This window comes from Pan troglodytes, chromosome 8 (assembly GCF_028858775.2).
Source record: "Pan troglodytes isolate AG18354 chromosome 8, NHGRI_mPanTro3-v2.0_pri, whole genome shotgun sequence".
Taxonomy (NCBI): Eukaryota; Metazoa; Chordata; class Mammalia; order Primates; family Hominidae; genus Pan; species Pan troglodytes.
The window spans coordinates 131,678,174-131,704,395 of NC_072406.2; the positions used below are offsets into that span (position 1 = coordinate 131,678,174).

The following is a 26,222-nucleotide window of genomic DNA, read 5'->3' on the forward strand; positions in this document are numbered from 1 at the left end:
ATCCAATTATAAATTGGTACATTGAAGTGTCTAAATAAGATGTTTTTAGCAATCTTGTTAAAAAAATTCTTGGGCAAAATATATCTTAATTTTTAAAAACACCCCAAGATTTTTAAAAAACACTTGTACTATACAACTTATAGTAACCTTGAAATTGGTTTACAAGGTTTTAATCAAGGTATTTACATACCAAGTAATATAAAGCAAAAAAAAAAAAAGAAAAAAACAAAAACAAAAAACTAATTCCCAATGACATTTTAGAACATACTAATGCATCAAAGATTGTATGAAATTAAAATTAAGGCTTTTTCTGCACAATTTGTGTAATTTTAATTTTACATAGTAGCCAACCTTGGAAATGTCAGTCTTAACATTCTGATCAATCCACTGCATTCAATGCAGCGGAGTGTGTTAAGTGTTACTTCAAATAATTACATTGCTGCTACTTCTATGTTGAAGCATGCTTTTTAAACACTGTAGTTATTGAATATTTACAATGTGTATCATTTAAACTTCATGTAAAAGCACAAGTATGACTGTCTGACTTCAATACAAACACCATACTTGGATTTCCCCCCAAAATGAAATGTAAAATACTACAATTTTAATAATCGACACTTTTGGAAGTTTTAAAAATATGTCTTAACGTGGACCACCACCATTTGCTCAAGTAACTCAAACAACGCTGTTCCTTTTTTAGGGTGCAAAACTTCAGTCTGGCTTCAGTTTCTTTAGGCATAGAGAAAGAAAATATTTCCTCCAAAGCGACTCCAAAATCACGCATTTCTTCTGAATATCACACTTTTTCTCTGCTGACTTCAAATGTGGTCCACCTCAGGGAAGGGGAGGGGAGTATCAGGATTCAGGATGAACTTATATGTGATTCCCAGGTTTTCACGATCCTCCCTTTTTTGCTCTTTTAAAAACACAGTGAGTTAAAATACTGAACAGCAAGATAAAAATGGAATAGTATCTAAGAATCAAAATGTATTAGCCATTTTTCCTATTATATCAAAATTTGTAGTCAGAATTGTCTTTATTGACTTTATTTTAGTTTTTGTACACAAAGAAAAATCATGTTCATATCCATCATGAACAAAAACTTAAAAAGGCAGAACTAGAAGACATGTGTCCTTCACCAAAGCAAATCTGTGCTAAAGGTTCCAAACATTTCAATTTTTAAAATAAATATTTTCATTTTCCGATGTCTACTTTCATGTCTTCAGAGTGTCACAGGAAATCGAAGCCTATCATGAATTACAATTTTTTTTAGAGTCCCGGCTCACTGTGTTTGGTAACTTGCCATACCATATCCGGCTTGGTTAGGAGGAGGTATTACAGGGGGAGGAGCTTGTCCTTGGGGAGGCTGAGCACCAAATCCACCCATCCAAGCAGCAGAAGGTGATTGACTTGGAAGAAAAAGAAAAAATCTTCAGCAAACACAAGAAAAAAAAAAATCACATATGTATTTACACAAAAATCAAGCAGAGCCTAATCACAGAATAGAAAACCAGAAATCAACACACCTACAACAAATAGAAAGATCAAAGAAATAAATGATATATATGTAGAATACATATTCCAGTATTAGTCTTTGATATTTTTAAGATAACCACAATTTAACACACTGATGTCTGAGGAGTATCTGCAAACTAATTTTTTAAAAATTGTGAATGATTCAACACATCATCTATTACATAAGAAATTTTAAAAACAAGTTCATGTTGGAAACAGTCTCAAAGGAAGAAATCAGAAAATAAAGCTATGGGCTGGCCCTGGGCAGGGGAATTACAAAGGAGGAAACCACTCTATCAACAAAAGAAAAAAAAAAAAAAAAAGGCCAGTTACTTTGTATCACACAAACCTCAGATTTCTCACACATACCACATAGGCATAAAACCATCAAACTTTTGAATATATCTGGACAAAGATCTTTTACATGCAAAAATAAATAAAAGTGTATCAGAAATCTAAGTCAAATTCTACCAACTGCTTACAGGGATCATAGGACACACTAAATGTTACCCCAATCCCCCCTTTCCACCTAGGTAATGAGAAGTAATTTCTTAGCCTCATAAATCATATTTTGTTAGATTTGTTTCTATAATGCTCATAATGCCAAATAGCTCAATGTATATAATTAAAATAGATTCTCCCTAGGAAAACACACTTTTATTTATTTTGTCAGAACCATACGTTTCTATACTGGAAAAACCCAAACAACTTACTCTACTCCAAATCCTTGTTGATTCCATGGTTGCCCGTATACTCCATAAGGCGGTACTTGCCACCCATTTGCCATATACTGTCCATACTGTTGTGGGTTTCCATACACTTGGCTCCATTGGCCCCACTGACTATAGTCAACCTAGGAAAAAGCAAAGTATTGTTTTAGGGAACACATAAGAAACACCGTATATGAAGAAAGAGTGGGAGACAAGGAAGAGAAAAACTAAGTAAGCACCCTTATGTGAATAGGACTCTGTTATTTATCATTGTCTAAGTTTATTGGGGTGGTGACACCTGTGAAAAGAAAGTATTAAGATTCAGTTAATACCGCAAATAATCAATTTTGAAATACAATCAACTGAAAGTAGCTATATGCTTTATTTTATTGTTTATTTTACAGAGTTTCCAAAGCTTTTATGTGACATGTAAGATGGAAACCTTAAAGAATGCTATGAAAAATCGAATTACCTGTTGGAAGTTTTTAGTCATATCAGGAGATTCTTTACCCCAATAGCATTTAACCACATGTCCTTCAATCGTAGTACCGTTCACCGAAACAATGGCATGGGCTGCACTTTCATGGGTTGAAAATCTAAGAAAGAAAAATGATATGATTTTGTCTTTTATTTTTTAAGAACCTAACACAATAAATAACATGGAAACTCATCAGTTTACACCTGCAAGTTGGTATTTTTTTTCTAAAGTACATTAGGTAGGTAGCTTAAACTTCTATACTGCAAAGAAGCACTAAAATAACAAACACTGATACCCTGGAGAACATAAGTGAAAGGAATGAATCAAATGTAAGAGTAATAATGATATTTCAAGTAGAGTGTTACCTGACAAATGAATAGCCCTTTTCTGGGAAAACTCTTATTTCCATAATTTGTCCAAATGGTGAGAATGTCTGTCTCATAAGCTGATCTATAAAACAAAACATACAAATAAAACATGGCTCATGTGTATCACGAAATTCATATGAACAGTGATGAAGCTCCTCAGAGGTGATTAGAAAACCAAACATTGTACCTGTTAACCCAGACGCAATTCCTCCACAGTACACAGTACAATTTTTTGGACTTGACTGGTTTACTACATCTTCAAATCTCAACTGCTTAGTGTTGTCTGTATGCAGAAACAAAACAAAAACGTTGACTGTTATATTGTACTATAAAACTCTTTTGTTAATTACTATATACTATTAAGATATGCCTCAGGCCAGGCACCCAGCACTTTGGGAGGCTGAGGTGGGCAGATCACCTGAGGTCAGGAGTTCGAGACCAGCCTGGCCAACATGACGAAATCCTGTCTCTACTAAAAATACAAAAATTAAGGCAGGGCACGGTGGCTCACGCCTGTAATCCCAGCACTTTGGGAGGCTGAGGCAGGTGGATCACGAGGTCACGAGTTCGAGACCAGCCTGACCAACACGGTGAAACCCTGTCTCTACTAAAAATACAAAAATTGGCTGGGTGTGGTGGCACACGCCTGTAATTCCAGCCACTCAGGAGGCTGAGGCAGGAGAATCGCTTGAACCTGCGAGGCAGAGGTTGCAGTGAACTGAGATCGCGCCACTGTACTCCAGCCTGGGTGACAGAGCGAGACTCCGCCTCAAAAAAAAAAAAAAAAAAAGATATGCCTCAATGGGAGGAGAAAACATAATTTTTCTTGATGCTATGATTTGACACAGACTTGATCTATAAAATCAGGTGATTCACAGCTCCAAAAATACTTATACCACAGCCCAATTATTTTCAGATAATGAAATATAAAATGAAATAATTAGTGTCTTGCAACACTAATTAAATACTACGTCAGCCTGGACAACGTAACCAGACCGTCTCTATAAAAAAATTACAAATTAGCTGGGCATGGTGACATGTCCCTGTAGTCTCAGTTACTCGGGAGGCTGAGGTGAAAGGATCACTTATACCCAGGAGTTTCAGGCTACAGTGAGCTAAGATCATGCCACCGCACTCCAGCCTGGGCAACAGAGCAAGACCCTGTCTCTTACATAAATAAATTAGAAATTGAGACTAGATGAATACATGATATATGATTTTGTGAAGAATCTATAATTTTAACACACACAGTGGACATATCTTACTTTCTTGTGTGCTTTTAGGTGCAGGTGGTTTACGTGTGGCCCAATTGGTTCGGATTTGACGACCACCCAACCACTGACCGCCCATATGCACAATCGCATTTTCTGCATCCTATGGATAAAAAAGAAAGCACAATCACAAAGAAAAGAGTGATAAATAAGACTCAGTAAGATGAAATAAAATATCGGCGCTGCTGGTTCCATACAAATCAGTAGATGAATTTACTAAATATCCTAAACAAAACAAAACTGAACTATTACCAATTAGAAAATGATTTGAACTTGAGATTCAATCTAAGCAAAAACAGAATACTCTGGCCCTTTATCTTACCACTTCAATAAAATGTAGATGACCTGTAATCCCAGCACTTTGGGAGGCCAAGGCGGGAGGATCACTTGAGATCAGAAGTTTGAGACTAGCCTGGCGAACCCAAGTGAAACCATGTCTCTACCAAAAATATAAAAATGAGCTGGGTGTGGTGGCACGTGCTTGTAATCCCAGCTACTCAGGAGGCTGAGGCAGCGCGATCGCTTGAACCCGGGAGGTGGAGGTTGCAGTGGGCTGAGATGGCACCACTGGACTCCAGCCTGGGCAACAGAGCGAGACTCTATCTCAAAAAAAAAAAAAGTTGATTTAAGTTATTGAAACTGCTTTAAAATCAAAGCCCACTTTATTATTTAATGTTACAGTTAATGCAAATGCTTACTTTGGTACCCCTTTTGCAAAGAATATATGCAAAAATCAAGATGAATTGCTTAAATTTTTATTTACATAATTTGTTGTAGTCATTCACATCCCAGTTATATAAGAGTATGAGTAATAATTTAAAAGGAAGAGTTAAAACTGAGATTTTCATGGTTAAAACTGAATATAATTTACCTACCCTCTAAATTCTCAGATTAGCTCGTCTGTCCTAGACTTGGGCTTTACTTCTAAATCCATCTGACCTTTACCAATGTACAAACGCAATTTTAATTATCTTTCTTATAGTATAATCATTCTTTTTCTAGCTATTTATTTTCGAGTTTATGAAAGAGGAATGAAATTATACTCTATTATTAAAACATACATAACATTACATAAAAGTTGTGTTTGTAGTTAACATTCAAGTATATTCAAGTTTCAGATTCAATACATTAAGTAACTAATGACTAAATTTAGTATTAAAAAATATAAATTGAGATGGAAGAACGTACCAGTTTGTTATAAAAAGATACAAAACCATAGCCTTTGGATTTTCCAGTTGCCATGTCTTTAACTACCCGGGCATCCCTGTGAAAAGAAGCACAGCTAAATGAGGGAAGTAAGAGCCACCCTCAAAATAAAAACTAAAAGGAACCACACACACTGTATTGTGAGCATTTTTAAAATAAAATTCCAGTTAGCCCTAATTAACTACAACCATTCCTGAACTCTCCCTAATGCTTCTTTACCTGTTAGAAAAAAGCAGTAGGACAAAAACATGTAATAAACATGCAACCTAATCAAATAGCCTGTGCTTTCTAAACTAAATGCTCAAATTTGAAGATTAATAGGAACAACAGTTTCCCTTTCTAATATTCTATTTACTAGTGTCCTCTAAGGTTTACTGATTCTATAAATTACTGTAACAATACTAACTACTTTACCATGCAATCTCTAAATAGTTAAATGTCTTCTGCCTAGTGATACAAAATATATGAAATATTAAAAAATTGAAAAAGAGGAAAAAATAGGAATTAAAAAGGCATACATGGCCTGTTAACAGATTTCTTTATTTTTCTTGGTCAATTCTCTACCATCATTTTGGAGTTTGGGCAGCTGTAAATTTTGAAAAATTGACATTTTCAGAAATTTAAGAAAGGAGAATAAAAAACTAACAACAATGCTAAGCACACCAGTACGAAAACAACAAATTTACACAGAAATTTTAGTGAGTAAGTTAAATGATTGGAAATATAGAACTCCACTGAATATAGAATGTTAAAATGTAAATACTAAAATATGTATATATAAATAATGTATAATAAGAATAAATAGAAATGAGAAAAAAAATCTACAACTGAGTTCCAGTGTGCACAGTTCCTTGCAGTTAGCCTTCAAGATCCTGTCCATTCTTATGAGCAATTCTGCAAAATAACCAGAATGCTATTACTTTTAATTGTGACTTGGACTTAAGAAAAACTGCAGGTCTCAGGTATAAATAAAGATTGAAAAACAGCAACCTGTATTATTTTTATATTGATTTTTAAAATAGTACTACTTACCACATTTAGATTAAAAAGCAAAGCAAATATCAAAACAGAAAGTTAAGAATTACATCTTTTAAAGAAATTAAATCTATAGAGCAACAAATTGTATAGAGAAAATACTGTTGTTCTTAGTTGAAACACTTTCCTGTAAAGTAGTACTAACATGTTTATTTTAAATCTACAGGAAATATACAAAATAAACTGATTTTAATCAGAAAGATAAATTATGATAAACATTTTTTACAATTCATAACCATTTTTAGTTTTCCAATATATTTTTTACCAAGTAACAACAGTAAAATCTGAGCATAAATTTGTTAAAAATCAAACCACATTTGCCTCTTAACTAGTAGAATCAAATATCACTAACAAAAACATCTACTAATTAATCCCACATTTATGACTCATACATTGAAACATTTTAATAGTATAATAGTACTTTTCACTTACAGCTAAAATATCAAAAACACATTTATCATAATAAAACATGAACATTTCCAATTTAATCACAATATATCCAAGGATTTACCTACTCTCCCCCATTTATAAATTCCTCCTATAAAAGTTATTGAACTCTTACATAGTATAAATCACATTTACTTTTGATTAACTCATTATCCTAAACCACCAAATTTTGAAAACATATGACAAAAAGCTAGACTTTATAAGTTTTACCATTCAAACATCTGCTTCAAAGATAACAAACAGAATCACTTAAATTTTTTTTAACATATTATACACAGGATTAGATGAAAACGAGACCCCAAGACACTGAAATGACATTAACATTTTCAACAACATCCACTACTCAAAACAAACCAAAATAAATAAATAAAAAATAAGAAACAAAACAAAACCATACTAACTAGAGAAAGAAAATCTTAATTCAATTACAAGTTAATCATATACAATTCTGCCTATCATGACTGAGTGTAGTACTGATTATGATACTTACGATATTTTACCAAAAGGGGCAAATGCTGATTTGATATCTTCTGTTGTAATTTCTGGACTCAAATCCCCAACAAACACATGGAAGTGATCTGAAATCAGAGCATTTGGTAATCAAATACTTAAGAAGTCAGCCACTAAAACCTTTTTAAGGCAACTCTAGAGGAGGAAAAAAAAACCCTATTTAAGCTGGTAATGCCTCCTGGATAATTTCAGAACTCTTCCACAGTAAAATGCAGCAGGAGTACTTACTGGAAGTATCTTTTTTCTGGCTACTTGGTGTGGTTGCCCAGTTTACTTTGACCTCCTAAAAATAAAGATTATATTTAATAAAATTATTAGGCATGTCATGAGTTACAACACTTACCACTTATTAAATCATTTATCAAGCAGGGTTATTTTTGTAAAAGCACTAAGCTGAATAAAGCAAAACCATCACTCAGCAGCCAAATATTTGTTCAAAAATTTGCCTAGAAAGAATACAAACTAGTTTGACATGCAAATATATGTACTCATAAGGTGCCATCATCCTATTATCTTACCTTTCCCAAAATTTTTCTCCCATTCATAGCAGCTAATGCAGCAGCTGCATCTCTGTGTTCATAAAATTCCACAAAGCAATATGGGTCATTGCTTGTATGCTGCAAAACAGAAAATCCAACAGAAGAGTTGACCCTTCTGCTATCGGGTTGCTGAGAAGAAAATCCAGGAAAAAACATTACTGATAGCTGGGAATATACAAGGTGAGACTGCATAAGCTTATGAAAGCCTAACACTTTTTAAATAAGATTTAAAGCTAAATCTGACTTTGCACCTCAGAATACTGCTGAACTCAAACGGAACTATAAAAGCAGTTGTAGAATCATGAGCATCAGTATTAAATGAAAATAAAGAATTCTGGTGAAGTGTGTTAAATATAAAATAGAAGATTATATTAAACCAAACAAAACCTCAAACTCAGATCTGATGAGGACCACTCCTTACCACTACTTTCCTTCTCCAATATTATTTTTAAATTACGTTCTACTTATGCATCATAATCCTCTATAAGTGGTATCCCAGGATACAGAAATACAGCAAGAACCAACTTCATAAACTACTGATCAAAATTAGGATCAATACTACAAATGATGGAATTCTATGCTGCTACAAAGACTGAATTTTATTGATTTCTTTTCTGGATATGGAAAGAATGAAAATAAAAACAAGAAAACTTAAGCTTTATAACCAGCTACTGAAATGAATTCCCTACCTTCCAAAATAGTCTAATGTACTGAAGATTCTATATACTTTGAATTTGGTCTTCCAAAGATCAGAGAAGTAACAGCGGTGATCAAGAAAAGAGGTTCTGAAAATGTATCTGAATAAAATATTCCAAGACAAAGCTACAATTTTACATAAGAACACCATATAAAAAATCTATATTAAATATATTCTGCAACCCTGTGCTTGACAGTAGTTACCTAAAACACATTTATAAAGATGTGAAGAAAGTAGTACTACCTAAGCTATAGCAACATTCTCACCTGACAACCAAACTAGAAATGAATTTCTATGAAACTGCAACCTGTACTGAATAGCTGCACAACTGTACAAATACATATTTTTATGTAAGGCTAAAAACATCCATCATTATTCAATGTAAAATGCCCTATAAGAATAATATTTAAAATGTGGAATTCTAGCTGGACTTACAAGGGATAAATATACCAGATAAAATAAAGATCTTTTCAACCATAACAGTTTTTCATTCCAGGAAAGTTTTAGAAGAAAAATCCAAAATAAGACGTCTAAACAATAGTGGCAAAGGAACCAGAAGGCATTTCCTTGAGGGAAAAAAAGTGGGATCGTTAATACTGACAACAAAACTATGGGCTCTCATACAAAATCCTACTGTTGTAGCCACGTGAATGCTGTTCTTAAGAGGTAAAGAAAGGAAATGGGGGAAGACTTCAAATGAAAACACACATTTAAATTCTTGTAAAAGAGTTATTACATTTACCATAAATATTCATTGAAGAAAGGACATCAAAATAAATAAGAGGCTAAAATTGTGCTAGTTGAGTTTTCCTTTCACTCCTATCTCTTTTGCCCCAGTGGTCTCTAAGGAAAACATTGATAATCACAGCAAAACATACAGGGGTCCAATAGTAGATCTATGATAATCCCATACACTTTAGGAAACTAGTCTACTCGTGAATACCAATTTCAAATCTATCTAATAGTAGGCCAGCTCCCAATCAATGTATGCATGTGCATGTATATATACACATATATTCACTGACATCACATATTTTATATATTCACATCACACTGCATATCATCTAATTTAAGACACCACTTATTTCTAAGTCACATCCCAACTGTCAGAGATATTAAAATTCTAAAAAAATTTGACTTAGAATCAATAATATATATTTGTATTATATAAGGAAAGCTAGAATCTATGATAAACAACATCTAAAGTAAAAAAAAATCATAAAACTATGGGGGAAAAAGGATTTTTCACATACTGAAATGAAATTTATGAAAGAAAAATAAATAGCTGCTAGATACTCTGCTAGAGTTTATACCCTCTGGTAGCTTCTTATTTACACCACCAAGTGACATCCTAAAAATCAATTATGGGCTGGGCGCAGTGGCTCACACCTGTAATCCCAGCACTTTGGAAGGCTGAGGCAGCTGGATCACTTGAGGTCAGGAGTTCGAGACCAGCCTGACCAACATGGTGAGACCCCCATCTCTACCAAAAATACAAAAAATTAGCTGGGTGTGGTGGCGGGCGCCTGTAATCCCAGTTACTCAGGAGGCTGAGGCAGGAGAATCGTTTGAACCTGGGAGGCAGAGGTTGCAGTGAGCCAAGATCGTGCCACTGCACTCCAGCCTGGGCAACAGAGCCAGACTCTGTCTCAAAAAAAAGTGCTCACGCCTGTAACCCGAGCACTTTGGGAGGGCGAGGTGGGCGGTTCACGAGGTCAGAAGATCAAGACCATCCTGGTTAATATGGTGAAACCTTGTCTCTACTAAAAATACAAAAAAATAAAAAATAAAAAATATTAGCTGGGCGTGATGGCACACACCTGTAGTCCCAGCTACTTGGGAGGCTGAGGCGGGAGAATCACTTGAACCCAGGAGGCCAAGGCTGCAGTGAGCCGAGATCATGCCATTGCACTCCAGCCTGGGCAAAAGAGCAAGACTCCATCTCAAAAAAAAAAAAAAAAAATCAATTATGGCTGGGTGCAGTGTCTCATGCCTATAATCTCAGCACTTTAGGAGGATGAGGCAGAGGCAGGAGGATCACTTGAGCATAGGAGTTTGGGACCAGCCAGAAGTTCGGGACCATTGGTAACATGGTGAAACCAATCTCTACAAAAACATTTAAAAATGAACTAGGTGTGGCGGTGCTGTCCCAGCTACTTGGGAGACTGAGGTGGGAGGATCACTTGAACCCAGGAGGTGGAGGCTGCAGTGAGCCATGATGGCGCCACTGCACTCCGGCCTGGAGGACAGAGTCAGACCCTGTCTCTTAAAAAAAAAAAAAAAAAATCCGTTATGTCCCTACCTTATTTAGCGTTGACACCAATTTTTGTTGGATGACGTAAATGTCAAGACAGAGAAATATGAGACTTTACAAGCTCAAATCTAGGAGTTCTAGAATATGGATGTTATGAAAATTCATTTCGAGTCCCTCTACCCTTCAAATAGCTGTATGTATACATGGGGTTTAAAAAAATAGTTAAAATAAATCTTTATCAAATGTTTCTCAAAAATTTTCTAGTGAGTCTTTCCCCACTTTCTCACAACCCGTTCTCTCCTAAACCTACTTCTGTCGGCTTCCAAGCCAACCATGCCACTGAAACTGCATGTTGAGCTCAACAATGACCTCTCTGCTGCTTCTGTGATTCCTTTTCCATCCTAATCTTTACTTCCAAGCAGAATTCACTACAGTTGACCACCATCCTCCTTTAAACATTCTTTTCTGTCTCCTACCACACTCTGGTTTTCCTGTTTCCTCACTGTAGGATCTTTCTTCCCTTACTCAAACTCTAAATGTTGAGCTTGTCCAGGGCTCAGACCTCACGGCCTCTGTGCTCTTCTTTACCATCATTCTCTCTCTGTGAACTCATCTAGTCCCATGGCTTCATGGATTCAAATACCACTGCAAGCTTCAGCACTGGTCTCTCCAGAGTTCCAAACTACTTTATCCAACTGCCTAATCTAATGTCCACTTTGATGTCTAATTCATGTCTTAAATCTAACATCCAAAACACAATTTCTGATTCCCACCACTCCCCATGGTGACATCCATCAGGTCACCCCCATTTTAGCAAATAAATAGCATTACCATCTATACAACTGCATTAACATGAATCTTAGCGTATTTCCTGATTTCTTCCTTTCCCTATGTCCCACAGCCAACCCAGTCCTATCAATTCTACCTCCAAAATATATTCCAAATCTATCAACCTCTGTCCTTATCTTGACTTCGGCTAGCACTTTCGAGAATAAGCCTCCATCATCTCTTACCTAGACTAGTGAAGAAAATCCAGATGGTTTTTCTCCTTCTGCTCTTGCCCGCTACAATCTATTCTCCATAAAACAGTCATTCTCTACATAAAGTAGTAAGCTTAAATATGCAAATCTTGGCACCTCATTCCCCTGCTTAAGCCCCTCCACTGGTCTGCCACTGCAATCAGAGTAAAACCTAAACTATGTCATGGACCATAATGTCCTGTGATTCTGAATCCTGCTGTTAGACTCATTTCCCTTAACTCCCCTCCATCCCTCACCAAACTCTAGCCATCGGTCTTTGATTCCACAAACACAAGTTCATTACCAACTCAAGACTTGTATTTGCTGTTTCCTCTGCCTCCAGCTCTCACCATAGATAGCACCATCTTGTTATTCATCTCAGCTCAAAGAGGTGACATCTCTCATCACCTAGCCTATATAGCACCAACCCTCCAATCATCACAGAACTCTGTTTTATTCTCTTCATGGCTTACATCCCTATTTGCTTGGGAAACTCATTTGGCTGTCTCTCCATTATATCTCCAGTACCTTGTATAGTGCCTAGTGCAAAGGAAATTTTTGATCGATGAAAGCACAAATAAATAATTAAAGGCAGGAAGGAAAAATATAATACACCAGAACAAAATAATGATTGTCATTACTTGGGAAAGACAATCAAAAGGCCAATGCACTTTAAAGGTTTTTTAACAGTTCTCCGTTTCAGGATAAAACAAACTCTTTAGCACAGTTTCTAGCCCTTTCCATAAACTCCTGCCATCTCTTATGACTAATTCCATTTTAACTACAACCATGCTACGGGTTCTATTTTTCCCTCTCTGTCTCAAGCACTCCTGCTCTCCCTACCAACCTGGATCAAAGTTCCCTTTATTTGGAATCCCTTCTTCCCTCAATTCCTTTCTAGCCAGTATGTACTACTATCCTTTTAAGGTTTCCGCCTAGGCAGTGAGTCCTCCAAGAAGCCGCTCACTGACCTAAGGCTGCACTGGATACACATTTGCTCCCACAGCACTTTAAGTTGTCTGCTTCTAGAGCATTTATTATCCTACTTCCTAAGTGCCTGCTAACTCCTTTGTCTCCCTACTAAACTGTAAAATTCTCTGGGCCAAGGAACTATCTTTATTCACCAGTGTATCTCTAGCACTTACTGCAGTATCTAGTACATAGGAAATAGTCCAAAAAAAAAAAGAAAGCTGATCAGTGAACAAAAACACAAGGAAGAAAAGCCTAAAACATGACTAATTGGGTGCTGCTACAGTCTTAGCAGGAAAGTATAAAAAGGTAAGTATTTGCTACAGACACACGAGACGAACGGTGCTGCACACTACACACATAATAACTTCGTGTTCTCGCACATGAACACATGCTGTCTAAATCGTTAACATTCTTATTGGAATTGTATGAAATACTTTCCAATTTTTCACCATTCTGAAATGAGCTCTAATAATGTTCTGAAAGCAGAATCACTTCAAGATAACCACACCATGAAGAACGACCGTTTGAGATTAACAGCACAGAAACTTTGCCCTCTTAAATAAAACTCCATTCTAAGCCTAGTTTGTCAGCCAAATCAAAGTAATAAGTCAACACAACACAAATCTCTCCACCAGAATAACTTGAGGCTTACAATGAAATTTTAAAATCATGCTAATCAACCCATCATGCTAATTGTCAGCACATGGAACTGGGAAGATCTTACCTCTGTTATCATTTTACAGCTTTTACAGGGTCCAATCTGACTGAACAACTGAAGTATAAGGACTTCTGTCACATCTCTGGAAAGGTTACCTACGTATCTGCACAAGAAAAAAATACGTTATCAGCAATTTTTCCTTTAGCTCTGGCTCTAATGTGTTATCATCCAATTCATCACCTTTTCTTTCTTTCTTTCTTTTTTTTTTTTTGAGATGGAGTTTTGCTCTTGTTGCCCAGGCTGGAGTGCAATGGCATGATCTCAGCTCACTGCAACTTCCGCCTCCTAGATTCAAACGATTTTCCTGTCTCAGCCTCCCAAGTAGCTGGGATTACAGGCGCATGCCACCATGCCTGGCTAATTTTTGTATTCTTAGTAGAGACGGGGTTTCATCGTATTGGTCAGGCTGGTCTTGAACTCCTGACCTCAGGTGATCTGTCCGCCTTGGCCTCCCAAAGTGCTGGAATTACAGGCGTGAGCCACTGCGCCCGGCCACCTTTTATTTCATTTTAACTTCCTCTGTTTTCAACAAAATTTCTCCAATTAAACCTGATCCTATGAAAGTAAGATTAACCCTTATTTAGGAAAGCAACAATTGTTCTTAGGCCACTAAAATACCACTCTGAAAGACATTTAAAGAACAAATCAATGTGATCTTGTATACCCCAATGGCATTATTATTCTGTACCCTGGATATCATTTTCTCATCTTATTCTAATTGTTAAAATTTTAAACTGGTCTCAAGATAACTACAATTTCTAATTAAAAATAATTTATAACACACACACACATACAACAAATACTAATTCATTAAAACATCTGATTGTAATAGGATATTAAACATAAAGTGAGTTTATCTTAGATTCCCAACCAAAGCAATTACATGAACAAAGAACAGAATTAAAGTTATAGTAAAACATACAGAGGGTGGAGGGTTTTTGTTGTTTTGTTTTTGGCTGAGTAAGGTTGTTTGCAATGATGTCTTCACTGTTTCATTTTAGGAGAGCAGGGTAAAATATAAAATTTCCTAGTCTAAAATGCATCAGAATCAACAAAATATATATGTGTTTTTTTTGAGATGGAGTCTCACTCTGTCACCCAGGCTGGAGTGCATTGGTGCAATCTCGGCTCACTGCAACCTCCGCCTCCCAGGTTCAAGCGATTCTCCTGCCTCAGCCTCCCAGGTAGCTGGGACTACAGGCGTGCACCACCACGCCCGGCTAATTTTTGTATTTTTAGTGGAGACGGGGTTTCACCATGTTGGCCTGGCTGGTCTCAAACTCCTGACCTCAAGTGATCCACCTGCCTGGGTCTCCCAAAGTGCTGGGATTACAGGAGTGAGCCACCATGCCCAGCCAACAAAATATATCTTAATGTAGATAAAAAAGCTAATACAAAGATTTCTTAAGAAATTCAGAGAAAAACTAAGACAAATCCAGGCATACTTTTGACTATGGACACTTAAAAATTTGGGTTTTTTTTCCTAATTACAATTGAATGTGTTTTGTGTAAAAGATTTTAAATACAGGAAAGTTTAAAAAAGAAAAGAAAAAAATGCTACTTCATCACACAGAGATGACCACCTTGGTTTATGTCTTGTACTATGGATTTATCTTAATTTATCTAAATAAATTGCCAAACACTAAAGTCTTTCTGGTATTCTACACATAATTCCTCAAATTTGCATCTGTTATGAACAACCTCATAAACCAAACAATATCTGTAAAATTTAACAAAGTTCATTCTGGAAAGTAAATTTCTTTTTCTACTTGTAATATACATCTGGAAACTGAGTATTAAGACCAAAATAAGACTTGCAACATAGCTGCCACATTAAATACACAACATGCTTTAAGATGGAATACTCAAAGGGAAAAATAGACTGAGAAAGCTTAGGTTAAGTAAAAAACTGAAAAGATCCAATTAAGAATTAGTAGCGATTTTCCAGTTAAGAATTTTATTGCAATGAGTACTAATAACCTTAGTGTACCTGCTCTAAAATTGAAACACACATCCAATATTACCTAACTAGAGGACTAAACAAGTGACAAACTGTTTTACGTCCACTATGCCACCTTTTCCACGTAATTAAAGAGCTGATCCATCAGCAGGCCAATGTAGTGACATACTTTTTCCAGCAGGACTAAAAGGTTATTATTGGGTTACGAGCCAGCGATAGGCTGCTTGCCCCTTCTTAACTCATAGGGGTTTGTGAGCCTGTATCTCTGAAATGATTTCTTTTTGTACAGAGTAGACCTATCTGTAAGAAAAATGAACAAGTGACCAGGCACGGTGGCTCACGCCTGTAATCCCAGCACTTTGGGAGGCTAAGGCGGGCGGATCATGAGGTCAGGAGTTTGAGACCAGCCTGACCAACATGGTGAAACCCTGTCTCCACAACAAATACAAAAATTAGCCGGGCATGGTGGCGCATACCTATAATCCCAGCTACCTGGGAGGCCGAGGCAGGAGAATCGCTTGAACCTGGGAGGCAGAGGTTGCAGTGAGCTGAGATTGCACCATTGCACTCCAGCCTGGGCGACAGAGTGAGACTCCATCTCAAAAAAATAAATAAAAAAGAAAGAGAGAAAGAGAGAGAGACAGAGAGAAAGAGAGAAAGAAAGAAAGAGAAACGAACAAGTGATCTTGAGCTTCTAAACATTATGCTCCTTGCCTAAAGGGCTAGTTAGCTCACTTCTAAGAGAAAAGAAGGATGGATAAAACTGGTTTTCACATATTGAAGCTAGCTAATAACAAAATTAAAATAGAATTATCATTTTAATATAACACATTTAAAATGATTTAAATAGTTTTAAATTTCCATTAATGTTTAAACATCGATTTCTTCAGGAAAAACTGTATTGGAATTAGTTACCTTCTGTATCTAATAGTCACAAAAAAAGCTGTCACTGCTTAATAAGATCTTTATTCCACCAGGTGTGGTGGCTCACACCTGTAATCCTAACACTCTGGGAAGCCGAGGCAGGTGGATCACTTGAGGTCAGGAGTTCAAGACCAGCCTGGCCAACATGGTGAAACCCTGTCTCTACTAAAAACACAAAAAATTAGCCAGGCATGGTGGCGGGCGCCTGTAATCCCAGCTACTTGGGGGAGGCTGAGGCAGGAGAATCACTTGAACCCGGGAGGTGGAGGTTGCAGTGGGCTGAGATCGCGCCATGGCACTCCAGCCTGGGCAACAAGAGCGAAACTCCATCTGAAAAAAAAAAAAAATAAATCTTTATTCTAAGTCAACCTATTTCCCGCCAGTTACAGATCTTGAAGAATTTCTAGAGGCATATTTAGATATATTAATTTACATTTCTAGCACTGAAGGCAAAGATGAAAATGTTAATATCTAAGTTTAGAATGTCATGAAATATTTATTTAAAAATCCAATATTAAGGTTTCCTATTTTTCAAATTATCTCCACTAAAAGTTAAATGTTAAGCAGCAAACTAAATTTCAAAAACTAACATGAAAGGCCTTCCATAACAACACATACAATATCTTAATTTACCAGGATTAAAAGGCCATGATTCACTATATAATTTCACCTAAACTTTACCCAAATTTCAGACTGTCTTTTCTTTTACTGAGTTCTTGTACCCAAATTTCAGATTGCCTCTTCATTTACATTTGCCTTCGTGCATCATAACACTTGAGAGACGTATTGTATAGCTTTTAAAATACTGTACTATTCTATTTTAAGTACTTTTACAGTATCATAAAATAATCTGTCCCAAAGTAAATACTAACAAAAATATTTAAGACAAAGTTCAATGCCTGACCTAGTAAGATCATCTCTTGGTAGTTCATTGAAATGATATCTTTATTCGTTCCAAATTATAGCTTCTACACTTCACTTTCTTTCTGCTCTGGTTATGAAATAGTCAAGCTAAAGAGCCAAGTCTTTAAATATATAATTGCTACCTAAAGAACATACACAAAATAACAGAAAAAAGATATATGGCTCTAATTTTTGTATTGAGAGGTCAATTCAAAGAGTAAACACTTAGGAAATTCCAAAATGATTTTTAACTCAAGGAAAAAATTTAGAAGAGGCATACCTTAGAGTCTATTTTGTCTTCTAAGAACAGGAACTGTAGGAACTGAAGCATTAAAAACTGAAAATGACACCTTTATCTCTAATATCAGGGTTAAAATCCAATTTGAGGCTAAAAACTTAGCAGTTTCACAGTAGGCAGAAATTCACATTGCCAAACTACTTCCTGTGTCCGACTGGGCAGAATTTTAAGTTAAGAATATCATGCCTTTCAGAAGACTAATGACACTTTTTCAACACTGAATGTGCTCTCACTCTGAAAAGAGTAGCCCTACCAAGGCTGAAATTATCAGCACTTTCACACAAAAAACTATAGCTAAATTTCCATAACAGTTTTGCTTTTGTTCTTGACAAGTCCTATACAAGAAGAGATTTTGCAATAATATCCTTCAATAGATCTCTAATTAATTGTTCAATTTGTCGGTACAGTACTTCATTTTAGGAAGGAGGCATGATGGAAGATAGCTGCAGGAGGTACAACTAAATTGACCAACTATATATATGAGATATTCTCACACACACACACTCACTCTCTCTCTCTTAAAGAAACAAAGAATATGATTAAGTTGAATTTGAATGAGGGGCTTGATTATAGCCACAGTATAGCCAAATCCATGGTATAGCCAGTCAATTTTGTAATAGTTTATAGAATTTTCTTCTGCTTTGTTCTTAGATGTTCAGATTATACTCTAAATCATTAGCTTATTTCCAGGAAGAAAGAATAGCCTTAAAGGAAGGGATTGTGTAACATGGTATTACACGAATTCCTAGCAATTTTGGTGCATCAGACAGATGAAGAAAATAAAATAAGCTACAATAAAACACTATTACAATTTAGTGTCATATTGTAGATTCAGATATACCATGGATCAAATCACTGCACTACAAAGATACACACAACCCAAGCCTGAAACGTGTGTCCCACAAGGCAGGTGTCAGACAGTCCAGTTCCAACACCAGTATTACACAGCATGATCTTGTTTGTTTTTTTAGATCACAAGTTACTCAATGCATAATACCCCAAAATAAATGTCAAATGAGAATGAAGAACATCAGAAAACAGACCTTTAAAGCAACTATATGACAAACAGAAATTTAGGCTCAACATCAAAGCAATTCTTGCCACTTTAAATACCATCAAATAAATTAGTAATACTGTAGGTAATGAATATTTAAAGACCTACCTAGGCTCTAAACACCATATTGTTTTCTGAAGATAGAACCATATGTCTTAGCTTGTGTGTGTCTGCAGGAAAAAAACCTCACTAGTAACACACAGGCATCTTAAGGAAACAATTTAAGATAAGCTTTGTTAAGAACACATTCTTTTAAAACATACTGGCCACTGGAAAAACCTAATCCATAGCTCACAATGTAAAATATAAGATCTCCATAAAATAAAACCCTACTAGATATCAACGTCTAAAATCATGTTCAGTTTTCATCATGTTACTTATATCTAATAGAACCCTTTGAGAATATGTAAAACGTACACTTAGAAAAACTATGCATTATTTGTATTAAACTCTAATAAAAATCCCAATTGTTAAACATTTGCTTTTATCTCAAGATTTTACATTTGAAGGTTTTAAAAAATATATAAAAGTCAACAGACTGCACCACGTGTGACAGTAATGTCTGCCTACAATCTTAGTTCAACCAGGACTTTTAAAAAAGAACTTAATACTAATTTAATGAAAGAAGTATAATCATTGTAGAAATTCTGAGTACCTCTTATGTTCCAGGCAGTGAACTAAGTGCTGTGGGGGTAAGACCTAGGAAGATGTAGTAGTCCTTCTCTTAAAAAAAAAAAAGGCCCTATGGAAAAGGGTGGGAGAAGGAAAAAGGAAGACAGAATAGTAAACACGTACTGACATACAAAACAACAGAGTTAAGATGTTTATTTATTCATATGAACATATGTCACAGTTTTAGAGAACTGTAAACATAGACAACTTAACTGTGTTTCAAAGAAAGAACAAGAGATTAGAGAAGGTAGAGGAAGGAAATAAGTGACAAAGAAGTTAGCTTATTATTCCCCTGGAGAAACTCTGATAGGGATGAAGGCAAGGCAGATGCAAAGATAAATAAAAGACATCAAAAAAGCACATTCTTTAGCACTACAAAACCAGAGATTCCTCTTGGTAAGGAACAGATACAGTAAATGAGACCCCTGCCATGAGTATTTATCAATCATTCAGTGTGTGATGATACTTCAGATTTTTAGATACAATGTAACTTTTATCTTTGTTAAATACATGTTAGCTAGTCTTTAAGTCTAGCTTTCCCAGATGCTTATATCAAAGTACACATTGTAACTCAACACCAAGTCTTGGCTTCAACAGATGTTGAAGGATAAATTTTTTTTTTTTTTAATTGTTTAGACGAAGTCTCGCTCTGTCACCAGTCTGGAGTGCAGTGGTGCGATCTCGGCTCACTGCAACCTCCGCCTCCTGGGTTCAAGTGATTCTCCTGCCTTCAAGTGATTCTCCTGCCTCAGCCTCCCGAGTAGCAGGGACTACAGGCGCGCGCCACCACGCCCAGCTAATTTTTGTGTTTTTTGTAGAGACGGAGTTTCACCATGTTGGCCAAGAAGGTCTCGATCTCTTGACCTCGTGATCCGCCCACCTCGGCCTCCCAAAGTGCTGGGATTACAGGCGTAAGCCACTGCGCCCGGCCTGAAGGACAAATTTAAAGTGTGTCCCAATTCTTTCTTCTAGGGAGAGAAGGCAGAAATGGAAGACAACACAAAACACAAAGACGTTCTATTAAGCAGGCGTTTCACTGAAGCATTTGATGTGCTTCAGTAGGCCTCAGATTCTCAAAACGGGACGGATACTTCAGTGAGACGTTAGAGAACACATTTATTCCTGTACAAGGCCACACCAAAAAAATCTCTATCAATACTGAACATCTATCTTCTTTACTGAGCATCCTTTCTTTGGTAGGAGTGAAGAGATGTGAAGCTAGTCAAACTTCTCGAGTGCCCCTCCACCTTCATCTATTCCCTAAAAAGCAATTTCCCCATCAGACAGCAGAGCCAAGTGGACTATGATCCTATCAATACCAGGAGAGGCAAGAGAAACAAAGCAGCGATCTGACTCCTTGGTACTCAAGGTAGGAGTGCTAGACCTGGAAAGGCCGGGAAATTAGGGTGCCCAATTTAAACATTTAATTAAAAAGTATTCAGACTTAAAAAAAAAAAAAAAAAGATGCAGAGCAAAGGAGTGCCACACTATTCAGAAAGGAATGCAAATGCTGAGTCATCACTCTTCATTGGGAAAGGAAGGAAACCAGAATTAAGTGGTTGGAAGATGGAATTCATTCATTAGATTGAGCTTCAGGTAAAAAGCAACAGCAAGACAGGAGAAAAAGCGTTCAGAAGACACACATCAAATAGCGGATGAAGACATAATTTTAGCCAACTCTGAAGGTTTCGACGCACAAACAGATTAGGAAGAGGCAACACCTAGAGAGCAAAAGGAGTTTAACAACTGGTTGTCAGTTTAGCGTAGGGAGCGCTCAAAGTAAACTTCTTTATCCAAGAAGGGAAAGATGCTCGGGCAGCCAAAGGTATCCCTTATGTACTTCAAAAGTAGCGGGCGCTAGGCGGGTGTTTCTGACAGCGTGGGCGGGGGCACGTGGGGCATAAAGAGAGAAGGGGCTTGAGTGGTGAAAGAGTGTCCTGCTTCCTCCGAGAGCTTAGCTGGGGAGAAGAGCTGGGAGCGACTCGAGCTGAGGACGTGGAAGGGGTGAGTGCTAATTCCTCAGGGCCCGCGGGGCCCACCCCCGGGCCCACCCCCAATCCCACCCCCGCCAGGCCCTTCCCCCGTGGGCGCCGGCAGCTCCAGGCCCAGCCCAGGGCGTCCAACGCGGAGGGGGTGCAGGAGTTCTCCTGGGCCTGACAGCCTCAGCCGTGCAGAAACCCGGCCTAGGGAGGGCATGCAAAGAAGGACGCCAGAGAAAAAGGTCGAGACAAGCCCCAGACCCCAGGAAGTGACTGTTTGGGGGAAGGGAGGACTTCCTTCCCAAGGAAAAGGGGACAGATGAGGAATGCACTTCGCGTCCACGCCGCCCTGGTCAGGGAGCCGCCTAGAGTCCCGGCTTCGGCCCAGTCTCTCCTGCTCCCTCCCTTAGCGTCCCGCGGTGCCCGGGCCTCTTGGCGCCTGACACCCCTCGTCTCGGGTACTCACAGAGTCCGGGGCTGCCCGTCGTCTTCCATCATGGTGGGTGCGACGGAGCGATCCCGGGACAAGGGGGAGGGCAGGGTTGGGGAGGGGGGGGGTGGGGAGGAAGGGGAGGGGGGCTCTGGGCACCGGCTGGGGACAGAGGAAAAGGCACCGAACCCTGCTCTCGGGCTCTCTCCCCCCAGCCCGCTCCGGACACTGCGCTCCAACCAGGAGGAGCAGGAGGAGGAGGAGGATGAACAAAATGGCCGCCGCCACCAGCCAGGCAGGAAACAGGGCAGAGCGCAGGCGCGACCCGCCAGGTCACCGCTCAGGCCAGCCGCGACAGCCTGCAAGGGGGACGACCGAGGGGAGAGAAAAAAGGGCCGCCGAGGAAACCCTGGGACCCGCTCACGACGGATCACGTCGTCGCTGTGGGCCTCTGGCCGGCCGAAGCCCAGCCAGCTCCGGGAGAGATCGGGCAAAAAGAGAAACGTCGTGAAGCCGAAGTCTCTGGGAATTGTGGTCCTGGAAATGAGAGAGGGAAGCACTTCTGCAGAGGACTTCTGGAACCTGTAGTCAAGAGGAGCCGCCGGCGCCCGCCCGCGCTGGGACGTGAAGAGGAGACTTCTGGGTAGTGTAGTCATACGTGAGGACGTGCGACGACCAGGAAGTCGGCGGGCTGGGAGGTAAAGGGAAGAATAAAAGCGACATTGAAAGGCGGGGAGACCAAGTGGGAAAAAGCGCTGTCTGGGAAAGCGAACTACAAGTCCCAGAGTGCCTCGCGCCGGGGGCTGTCCTCGGACTGCTCCAGGCATTGTAAGGCTCTTCTGTTGGCCCAGTCTGAGCTGCTGCTCCGCCTTCGTCCAGCCCGAGAGCGGTTTCTTCAACTGTGGCTCAGGCAGCACTCTCCCTCCGCGTGGTGTCCGAGCCAGCAGAGCCGTCCGGCCCTCCTGTGTTCATCAGAACGGCTGGCTCGCGTTAGTCAACCGCCGCTTCGCGCGACAGTCAGAAGAGAGGCTGTGCTGGCGGGGACCCGGAGGGGTTGGGGTGTTTTGGGGGCGCGATTTCCCACAAATAGGTATTTCTAACCTATTTGTTAAATACAAGTAGGTGGCCTGCTTGTAAATTGCTTTACAAGTTTCAGAGGTTTCCCTATCAAGTGTCTCATCGGATAGTGGGGTAAGAAGAGGAGCCCTATTATAATGACTTGCCCAACTCCCCCTGTATTCTTGGAGTTAAAAGAAAAAAAAATCCTTGGGCAGAGACGTGCACAGACATAAAGTTGCGTTTACAGACATCAGTCATGTGGGCTAGAAACGCAGTTTTGCATGAAGATAGGGGAAGCCATGTTCACACTAGCTCTGCATCCCTGTAGAGTTTGTCTTCTCACCCCCCACAACAGTTCCTGGTGTGCTTTTTTCCTCCTCTAAGTACCTTCAGGAGAAAGTACTTGGTCTTGTAGCTTAGTGAAGAGTGGCGATGAAGAAAGATCTTTCAGCCCATTGCCAGAACTTAACTGCCCCGGTTAGTAATGGCTTAAGAGTTGCTTCTGCCGACATGTACTAAGTGCATGTCGACCTCTGCAAGTGGCGGTGCATATGCGTGCCACTGAACATTACTCTTGAAAGCAGAATCAACCATGCAGCAAGCCCTTATGTTGTCCATTTTCAGGGGAGGAAATTTCAATCTGAAAGACTTCATAGAGACACGGCAAAGGAGTTGAGCCCCATAAGAGTCCGTAGGAACAACAAAAGGCTCAGACGCCAGGACCCATGGCTAAAATGTATGGGCTGGGGATGGGGGCGGGAGTGGGGGGAAGGGAACTAAAGCTAGAGAGGACCTTGTAGAACCGTGTTGTCAAGAATCTATTTCATGCTGAGGAATTTGAGCTTTCTCTTCCAGGCAGTGAGGAGCCACTCAAAGGTTTTGTCTATGTTTTTAATTGGACCTAGGTGTAGAACTGGATTTAATTATAATCCAATTCATTAACCCATGCCTGGCCCGCTGTGATAGTTTCCTGTTGATGCTGTAACAAATTACTGCAAATTTAGATACTTAAAACAACACGAATTTATTTTCTTACAATTCTGGAAGTCAGAAGTCCAAAATCAGTTACACTGGGCTAAAATCAAGGTGTCGGCAGGGCTGGTTCCTTGCCTTTTCCAGCTTCTAGAGGCTGCCTGCATTCCTTGGCTCTTGGCCCCATCCTCCATCTTCAAGAAAAGAAGCACAGTATCTTCTTTCTTCTCTGCCTCTGTACGTACATCGTGATTCTCCTGCCACCCCTTTTCATTTACGAGAACCTGTTGTGATTACTTTGGGCGAAGATTATCTCAAGATTCTTAATCACATCTGCAAAGTCCCTTTTAGCATAACATTCCCAAATTCCGGGAATTAGGACATAGAAATCTTTGGTGGACCATTATTCAGTTTACCGCACCCACCTTTATTACTTTAGTTTTGATTATAGCCACAAACCCACCACACTAAAAAGTTATAATGACACGAGTTTATATCTGTATCTATGCTATACCTCCTACACACAATAACACACACCCCTGCCTTCGCTTGGGGTAACCATCTTTCTGAATCCTGTCTTTACTATTTCTTGCTTTCCTTCTACAAGGTTTTATTCCACATGTACATAGTCCTAAAAATCATATGTATATACATGTATATTTGAGTTTTTTTTTAACTTAGTAAAAAGAATATGCCCACTACAAACTAGAATGGTTAAAATGGGCATGTTTACTGGCAGTGAAATTATTAAGGTTAAAATCCAAAACACTAACACCACCAAGTGCTGGTGAGTATGAAAAGCAACGGGAACTATCATTCTTTGCTGGTAGGACTGCAAAATGTTATAGCCCCTTTGGAGGACAGCTTGTCAGTTCCTTACAAAACTAAACATAATGCCTAGGTACTTACCCAAATGAGCTGAAAACATGTTTACATAAAAACCTGCACACAAATGTTTACAGCAGCTTTGTTCATAATCATCCCAAATTGGAAGCAACTAAGATGTCCTTGATATAAGTGAATGGATAAACTGTCATACCAGGTGGCACATCCATGCAAAGAAATATTGTTCAGTGATTTTTTAAAAAAGAGCTATTGATATGGTTTGGCTCTGTATCCCCACCCAATCTGATCTTGAATTGTACTCCCATAATTCCCATGTGTTGTGGGAGGGACCTGGTGGGAGATAATTTGAATCATGGGGGCAGTTTCCCCCAGACTGTTCTTGTGGTAGTGAATAAGTCTCACGAGATCTGATGGTTTTATCAGGGGTTTCCGCTTTTGCATCGTCCTCATTTTCTCTTGCTGCCACCATGATTCTGAGGCCTTCCCAGCCATGTGGAACTCTAAGTCCAATTAAACCTCTTTTTCTTCCCAGTCTGGGGTATGTCTTTATCAGCAGTGTGAAAACAGACTAATACAGCTCTCAAGCTACAAAAAGACATGGAGGAATGTTAAATGTACATCACCAAGAGAAGCCCGTTGGAAAAGGCTGTAAACGCTACAACTTTAACTATATGACACTCTGGAAAGGGCAAAACTCAGTGGTTGCCCGGGCATCAGGGAAGGAGAGAGGGATGAATAGGTGGACCACAGGTCATTTTTACTGGTAGTGAAATTATTCAGTATGATATTCTTATAGTGGATACATGACCTTATGCATTTGTCAAAACCCATAGAACTGTGCCACACAAAGTGAGTCCTAATGTAAACTATGGACTTCAGTTAATCATAATGTATCAATAGTTGTTCCTCAATTGTACATTTGTTGGAATTGATGAACCAATATTGATACATTATGATTAACTGAAGTTTATGTATCAATTATGAATGGATACACTTGTTAACACTAATATAAAACAGTAATAACAGGGGAAACTGTTTGTAATGGGAGAGAGGGCACATGGGAACTCTGTACTTCATGCACAATTTTTCTATAAACCTAATACTGCTCTAAAAAGTCTTATTACAAAGGAAAAAATTACGTCCTTGTAATCTTTTGAGACTGCTTTTCACTTAATTAACACACATAAGATTCAGCCATATTTTATGGCTATCATTCATTCATTTAGACTATTATATGATATTCCAGTGTATAAATATACTACATTTGTCTGATTTCTCATTAATGGATATTTGGGTTGCTTGCAGGTTTTTATACTGTGAATAATGCTTCTATGAACATTCTTTTTTTTTTTTAACCTTTCTTTCTTTCTTTATTTTTTTTTTTTT

At 38.5% G+C, this 26,222-nt stretch overlaps 1 protein-coding gene and 1 long non-coding RNA gene across 10 annotated transcripts; one reads left to right on the plus strand and one right to left on the minus strand.

Annotated features, from left to right (window-relative positions):
- Positions 1-1,030: 1,030 nt before the first annotated feature.
- TIAL1 (TIA1 cytotoxic granule associated RNA binding protein like 1) lies at positions 1,031-22,863 on the minus strand. Of its 9 annotated transcripts, none has more exons than XR_010147035.1 (13): positions 21,996-22,786; positions 13,746-13,842; positions 8,059-8,157; positions 7,769-7,823; positions 7,521-7,608; positions 5,531-5,606; positions 4,337-4,445; positions 3,259-3,354; positions 3,069-3,153; positions 2,698-2,821; positions 2,465-2,523; positions 2,229-2,368; positions 1,031-1,409 (listed from the first exon to the last, which is right to left on the minus strand). XR_010147035.1 is itself a non-coding variant. In XM_009459336.5 (13 exons), the coding sequence occupies exons 3-13, from the start codon at positions 13,755-13,757 to the stop codon at positions 1,283-1,285; spliced, it is 1,062 nt and encodes a 353-aa protein (XP_009457611.1). In that variant the 5' UTR covers positions 13,758-13,842; positions 18,987-19,048; positions 21,996-22,863; the 3' UTR covers positions 1,031-1,282. The 9 variants fall into 9 exon arrangements, 7 of the variants coding, with proteins under 7 accessions (XP_009457611.1, XP_016774975.1, XP_063638254.1 ...); XR_010147034.1 differs by having other exon boundaries at positions 8,059-8,208; XM_009459336.5 differs by lacking the exon at positions 2,465-2,523 and adding an exon at positions 18,987-19,048 and having other exon boundaries at positions 8,059-8,208; positions 21,996-22,863.
- Positions 21,277-25,974, plus strand: LOC134807213 (uncharacterized). The gene is made up of 2 exons (XR_010147036.1): positions 21,277-21,554; positions 22,175-25,974. It is a non-coding gene; the product is annotated as an uncharacterized LOC134807213 (long non-coding RNA).
- Positions 25,975-26,222: the final 248 nt, after the last annotated feature.